The sequence below is a fragment of the Stegastes partitus genome, unplaced genomic scaffold (genome assembly GCF_000690725.1).
Source record: "Stegastes partitus isolate 25-593 unplaced genomic scaffold, Stegastes_partitus-1.0.2 Scaffold1036, whole genome shotgun sequence".
NCBI classification, from domain to species: domain Eukaryota; kingdom Metazoa; phylum Chordata; class Actinopteri; family Pomacentridae; genus Stegastes; species Stegastes partitus.
Genome location: NW_007578767.1, coordinates 94,790 through 102,337, shown reverse-complemented (window position 1 = coordinate 102,337; position 7,548 = coordinate 94,790). Strand labels below are relative to the sequence as shown.

Genomic DNA, 7,548 nt, shown 5'->3' with positions numbered 1-7,548 from the left:
GCTCCCTGGACAGAGTTTTTGGTGAAAGGTTTGGCCATCTTCATGAAGAACTGCTGAGGGCCGTTCAGATGACGCCACAGGTCGGTCTGAACAACTCCAGGATGGAGAGAGTACGTTGTCACACCCGTGCCTGTAAAAAAACAAATGTAACTGAGTTTTTAAAGGAAAAATTAATGACAGAACAAACAGTGCTGCACCTCGCTGGACAATTCTCTGTTCAAACTAAATCAGTTGGTTAAACTCCAGGCATGTCTGACGGACATAAAGCCCTGGATGACCTGTCATTTTCTTCATTTATATTCAGACAAAACTGAGGTTATTGTATTTGGCCCTAAACACAACAACAAATCATATTGGTCTGCATGGCTGTCATCCCAGAAGGAAGCCTCCTCTAAAGATGAAGCACAAGAAAGCCCGCAAACAGATTGCAGAAGACAAGCAGACTGAGGACATGGATTACTGGAACCATGTCTTGTGGTCTGTTGAGATCAAGATAAACTTATTTGGTTCAGAGCATGCATGGCTGAAACCAGGTGAGGAGTACAAAGACAAGCGTGTCTTGCCTCCAGTCAAACATGGTGGTGGAAGTATTATGGTCTGGGGCTGCATGAGTGCTGTCGGCACTGGAGAGCTACAAGTACATGAATGCCAACATGTACTGTGACAACCTGAAGCAGAGCATGATACCCTGCCTTCAGAAACTGGGCCGCAGGGCGGTATTCCAACATGATAACAACCCCAAACACACCTCCAAGACAAACACTGCCTTGCTAAAGAAGTTGAGGGTGAACATGATGGACTGGCCAAGCAGGTCTCCAAATCTAAACCCTACTAAGCATCTGTGGGGCATCGTTAACACCACAAGGTCTCCAACATCCACCAGCTCCATGATGTTGTCATGGAAGAGTGGAAGAGGATTCCAGTGGCAACCTGTGAAGCTCTGGTGAACCCAAGAGGGTTAAGACAGTGCTGGAAAATAACGGGGGCCACACAACATATTGACACTTGGGCCCAATATGGACATTTTCTACTTAGGGGTGTACTCACTTTTGTTGCCAGCAGATTTATAGTTATTTTGAGGGGACAGTGAATTGATGCTGTTATACAAGCTGTACACTGATTGCAAAGTGTCATTTCTTCAGTGTTGTCCCATGAAAAGAAAGATATAACAAAATATTTGTAGAAAATACTCCCTTTTGTGACATACTGTAAATAAAACTGAACTGAAATTAAACAAATGCCGCCAGATGCTCCAAATATGGATAAAATAAAACAGTGATGAGGATAATTAACCCACCTTCTAGTCGTTTAGCCAGCGAGCGGGTGAAGAGGACGTTGGCCAGCTTGCTCTGGGAGTAAGCTTTGCTCTTGTCGTAGCTCTTCTCGCTGTTGATGTCATTCAGATTGATGGAGCCCCAAGTGTGAGCCATAGACGACACAGTGATGATCCTGGCTGGTGCTGATCTTTTAATCAGGTCAAGCAACAAGTACGTCAACAGGAAGTGACCTGGAAAAGAAGGAAATGTAGCTTTTTAAAATTCAATTCTTAATTTCAGAAAACAGAGAAAGGATACTGTGTAAGTATTGTAACCCAATTTCGAATGTCTTGAAAAATAAAAGGATTTTTTAACTTTTAACAGCTCTGATGAGAAACACCGTGTAGTGAAGCAGCCAAAAAATATCATATATGCACTGTATACTTACACAAAAGAAATTTGCTTCCAAATCAGATAGAAATCAGCGACGAACTGGGTAATAAAGCAACATCGGTTCTCTTGCAGTAAACTCACTCACATGACAAATCTTGGACTAGTACACTGTTGTAAGTGAGAAAGGCTGCACTAATATTGAAAGTAAAGCCAATCCACACAATTTTTTATGAATAGATGTGAACACAAGGAAGTTATTGAGACAAAATAAAGCCTTTACAAGTGTAATAGTAATAAAGGGCAATCAGTGTTTAACAATAAAAGGATATTACTGCTAAATAAAAGGGAAACATGGAGATGCATACAGCTGAAAGTGAGAAAATGTGAACTGAAATGTCTTTTGCTGAGAGTCTAGCATACATGATTTATTTTCTTTTATTATAGGGTCTCTAAATGGCTGCCTAATATATCAGCGTTATGTATAATTTTGCAGTAAATGCATTCAAACAGCAACATAGAGAAAGTCATGTTGCGATCAAGCTGCAATGTGAGATCTGGTGGTTAAACTGACAAATGTTCGACTGCCTCCTGGTGGACATTACAAGCAGTTTATAGTAACTTTTTAAAAGCCCTGATACCTCCTTATTGGGGGTATGACTGATAGACAAGCAGCAAAGCTTAGAGAATGACAGAGAATCTAAATAAGCAGTCTGTCCTTGTTGCAGTTCATTTTCTGGATAATAATTAATGTGTCAAATAAAAATAAAATCCATCTGTGACTCCTTGAATTCCATCTTTGTTGGTTTTATTATTTACCCATGTGATTGACGCCGATCTGCATCTCAAAGCCGTCGGCAGTTTTCCCATAAGGACAAACCATCACGCCGGCGTTGTTGATGAGGATGTCGAGTTTTGGCTCATCTGCAGAAAAGAAAAAAAAAGGCACTGAGAGGTTAAACTTTGTGCCTTTAAAGTACCTTCACAGTGTTCTAAGGAAGAAATGATTTCACCTCTGTTGATGGCTTCAGCAAATTCTCTTATGGACTTGGTGTCAGACAAGTCAAGCTTCATGCACTTGACACCGTCTCTGCCTGAGTATTCCTTGATTTCTTTCATGGCCTCCTGTCCTTTCTCCATGTCCCTGCACGCGATAATGATCTTTGCCCCTAAACAGAGAAACAACAGATTTACAACAGCCTGGCCACAGATTATTACAGATTATTTGCTTATATGAATGCATAGACGTGATGTGTGGGTGAATGGGTGAAGAGCACCCTCTCGTGACTAAACGAGCACACTACCGTGTGATTAACAGACATGGAAGGGGAAGTTTCAACATTGATGGTAAGAAACATGACCAACATTCGCTAAATATGATAGAATAAAACAACCAAACTGATTCGTACGGGGCAAACGGCACTCACAAGATGAAGCAGTTTAGTAATATTATAAGAAATTATGTAAATATTAAGCAGCTCCGGAAGTTAGGTTCTATGAATACAGTTGGATTATTTATGGTTCAGTGTTAATGATTAAGAGATTTTACTCTAAATGCTGTAACTTACATATTGAGGCCTGTAGAAATGACAGAAAATATAACATATGACTGAAATGTCATTTGTGTTGTAATTAAAGCTGAGCATCAAATTGAGTTCAGTCTAAATGTGTAACTCTGAATATCAAAATGACTGTACTTTATTAAGTTACAGTTCTTGTGTGGTATAAAAGATTTTAAAAGGCCCAAATTGAAACAAATCAGTCACATAAATGATGTGAAATTAATGATCTATAAACTGTTACTTATGCTTTCTGTTAATGTGAGCATTTGCAGTATCACACTTAGATGAAAAACTAATTAAAAGGATTATTTATTCAACTTTTTACAATTAATTGTTTTGTTTCTTGTGACATGTCTTCTCCAAGATGCCAAATAGAAAAAAACTTTAACAGCCAAAACACAAACTACTGCAATTCATTTCATTGATGAGACGCACAGACGCTTTTTCCACTTTGAAACAGAGAACTAAACTAATGCCGTCACACCGGCGCTAACCTCTGCTCTACTAACCTCTGTACCGCAACACAATCTCTGATGCAGCACTTGTGTCAAAAGTCTTGCTGAAAATGAAGCATGTTTCTTGGGTTCAACTTCCATATTTTAAGGCAAAACAGCAGCTTTATGAAACGGAAACCGTTACGATTTGTAAGCGCAAGAAACAACAGCTCCCATAAAGATTTATCAGTACGGCAGTCCAGTACTTGTGTAACGCAAACTTTATACCAATCATATCCATAAAATGTCTGAAGTCATGTTTACAGTTTCAAAGTGCTCCTCCTCTTTTGTCCTGCTGTTATTATTATATGCCTGAACTAACCAAACACTGGACTTGTAAATTCACCTCTTTAAATGAGCTTTTATTGGGTTTACTGTTTTCATTCAAGCCCATTAAAAACACAGAAATCATGCTTACGAAAAGAAATATAAACACAGCATGTAATATTTTCTTAAATTTGATCAATTTTATTTATGAGAGAAATAAGCAGCACTTTCATTTCATTTGTGATATTTTCCTGTATCATTGATATTCCTTTACTACCTCAGAATTATTCAAAGTACAACATATTACTTTTTCTATTCTAGTCCTATTTTAGCCTACGTACTTGTATTTTCAGCAACCTATCGTACTTATATTTTCTTGCTTTTCTACTCGACGCTGCATTTTTCATGTTGTAATTACATTTTCTGGCAAAACACTTGGTTGTTGCTGCCTGCATGTGGAATGTCGTCTCACACTTCCTGAAGGTCTCTGTAAAATTGGCCTCTGACGTCTCTGGGGACATGTTGTCGGAGAGGTCCACCCAGAGTTGTCTGACATGATTCCTCAGACAATAAATAACACAGTTGTGCACATTCATGTGTTTGGCTACAACTCAAACTGATAGTGCAGCATCCAGCAGACCAACAATCTGTTGTTGTTTTTCTCTTGGCATTGGTGGCGTCGTGCCATTTAAAAAACAACCGCAATTTAAAGCAGACTTTTACAACCACTGGTCAAAGGACTTTCCTGTTTATTGGTCACACTATCTGATTATTAAAACCACACCTGATGAGGGTGTGAATTCACTCAGTGGTGGAGAATTTGTCATCAGCTGACACATGTTTGTGCACAATTGGTCAAATTTAATGCTTTCCAATCCAAAAAAATAGAACTTGCTTTTAACTTTTACTCCATTTGCATGCTGTGTTTGAATTTCTGTTCAGTACAAACGACGCAAATTAGGTAATTTTTCAAAAAAGCTACTGCCCCAGGNCACCCTGGACAGGTCACCAGTCTATCACAGGGCTACACTTAGAGACAGACAACCAAGCACACTCACATTCACACCTACGGACAATTTAGAATCACCAATGAACCTCAACATGTTTTTGGACCATGTGGGAGGAAACCGGAGAACCCAGAGAGAACCCACGCTGCACGGGGAGAACATGCAAATGGCTTGATCATCTCAGTTCTTACTGACATCTAGAGATGGAATAACCCATAACTAAATACCTGAAACACCCGACCACCTGAGAATATGTCAGTCATGATGTGTTCAGGTGCACCCACGGATGCATTTTACTAACTGACTGGTATTTTTTTCTATTTGTAAGTATGCATGTAGAAACCCCACAAAATCTTTTGGGAATGTACACAGTAGTGAACTCAAAATCAAGCACAGACGGAAATAAAAATTATGGAGTGTAAGAGTGAGTTTACTGGCAGAAAAATACAGGTACAGAAAATTCTTTAAGACATAGACAGTGTGGCCTGAGTTACTCAAGTTTATCCCTCAATTAGTCCACGAATTTCACTGAAGTAACCTTTGCACAGCTTTTATCAAAATGAATAGAAAGTTGTTTAAGCTTACAGTAAATTGCAAACACCGAGAGATCACAAACTTTACAAAATTATACAGCTGCATTAATAAATTAGTTATTTTGTAAAACACACAAACACAACAATTGTTGGAAAAATATAGACGTGAATGTAAGTGTATGAGGTCATTTGCACCTTATTTCCAGGCAGGCAGTAGTGGTGAAATCAGCTCTATTGCAGCATTTAGCAGAGAAACACGCTAAAAGTTTTTCTTGTCCTTCCAGGTTGGTTTATTCCCATGTTATGGAGAGCATATTGCAGCTCAGCTCCCACAGCTTCTGCGCCAGGTTGTCGTCTTTTGCAGTGGAAGAGGGGCTGGTACGAGCACAGTCACTGCAAGCAAGGACACATTAGATAAATAACTTAAAGTGTTCACCTTATCCAGATTTCTGCCGACATCAGCTTTAAGCAAACTGTTCTAAAACTAAATGTCTGTGTGCTGTAATAAAAGTGTACCTGTAGTATTGACCGGTCTCATTCGCCAGTGACGGCTCCACAGCGCAGTAGATCGTCGTCTGGGCTCCCTGGACAGAGTTTTTGGTGAAAGGTTTGGCCATCTTCATGAAGAACTGCTGAGGGCCGTTCAGATGACGCCACAGGTCGGTCTGAACAACTCCAGGATGGAGAGAGTACGTTGTCACACCCGTGCCTGTAAAAAAACAAATGTAACTGAGTTTTTAAAGGAAAAATTAATGACAGAACAAACAGTGCTGCACCTCGCTGGACAATTCTCTGTTCAAACTAAATCAGTTGGTTAAACTCCAGGCATGTCTGACGGACATAAAGCCCTGGATGACCTGTCATTTTCTTCATTTATATTCAGACAAAACTGAGGTTATTGTATTTGGCCCTAAACACAACAACAAATCATATTGGTCTGCATGGCTGTCATCCCAGAAGGAAGCCTCCTCTAAAGATGAAGCACAAGAAAGCCCGCAAACAGATTGCAGAAGACAAGCAGACTGAGGACATGGATTACTGGAACCATGTCTTGTGGTCTGTTGAGATCAAGATAAACTTATTTGGTTCAGAGCATGCATGGCTGAAACCAGGTGAGGAGTACAAAGACAAGCGTGTCTTGCCTCCAGTCAAACATGGTGGTGGAAGTATTATGGTCTGGGGCTGCATGAGTGCTGTCGGCACTGGAGAGCTACAAGTACATGAATGCCAACATGTACTGTGACAACCTGAAGCAGAGCATGATACCCTGCCTTCAGAAACTGGGCCGCAGGGCGGTATTCCAACATGATAACAACCCCAAACACACCTCCAAGACAAACACTGCCTTGCTAAAGAAGTTGAGGGTGAACATGATGGACTGGCCAAGCAGGTCTCCAAATCTAAACCCTACTAAGCATCTGTGGTGCATCGTTAACACCACAAGGTCTCCAACATCCACCAGCTCCATGATGTTGTCATGGAAGAGTGGAAGAGGATTCCAGTGGCAACCTGTGAAGCTCTGGTGAACCCAAGAGGGTTAAGACAGTGCTGGAAAATAACGGGGGCCACACAACATATTGACACTTGGGCCCAATATGGACATTTTCTACTTAGGGGTGTACTCACTTTTGTTGCCAGCAGATTTATAGTTATTTTGAGGGGACAGTGAATTGATGCTGTTATACAAGCTGTACACTGATTGCAAAGTGTCATTTCTTCAGTGTTGTCCCATGAAAAGAAAGATATAACAAAATATTTGTAGAAAATACTCCCTTTTGTGACATACTGTAAATAAAACTGAACTGAAATTAAACAAATGCCGCCAGATGCTCCAAATATGGATAAAATAAAACAGTGATGAGGATGAATAACACACCTTCTAGTCGTTTAGCCAGCGAGCGGGTGAAGAGGACGTTGGCCAGCTTGCTCTGGGAGTAAGCTTTGCTCTTGTCGTAGCTCTTCTCGCTGTTGATGTCATTCAGATTGATGGAGCCCCAAGTGTGAGCCATAGACGACACAGTGATGATCCTGGCTGGTGC

At 40.4% G+C, this 7,548-nt stretch overlaps 2 protein-coding genes across 2 annotated transcripts in view; both read right to left on the bottom strand.

Annotated features, from left to right (window-relative positions):
- The window catches only part of LOC103367310 (retinol dehydrogenase 12-like), a 22,404-nt gene that overhangs the window by 1,898 nt on the left and 12,958 nt on the right, over positions 1-7,548 (bottom strand). Inside the window, exons 3-6 of the mRNA XM_008295302.1 lie at positions 2,660-2,815; positions 2,466-2,570; positions 1,298-1,507; positions 3-130 (exon numbers count right to left, since the gene is read on the bottom strand). Coding sequence (XP_008293524.1) covers positions 3-130; positions 1,298-1,507; positions 2,466-2,570; positions 2,660-2,815 — 599 coding nt within the window. The remainder of the gene's footprint in view (positions 1-2; positions 131-1,297; positions 1,508-2,465; positions 2,571-2,659; positions 2,816-7,548) is intronic.
- The window catches only part of LOC103367299 (retinol dehydrogenase 12-like), a 32,892-nt gene continuing 30,729 nt past the window's right edge, over positions 5,386-7,548 (bottom strand). The window contains exon 8 of the transcript XR_520719.1: positions 5,386-5,514. The gene's annotated coding sequence lies outside the window, so the exon portion shown is untranslated. The remainder of the gene's footprint in view (positions 5,515-7,548) is intronic.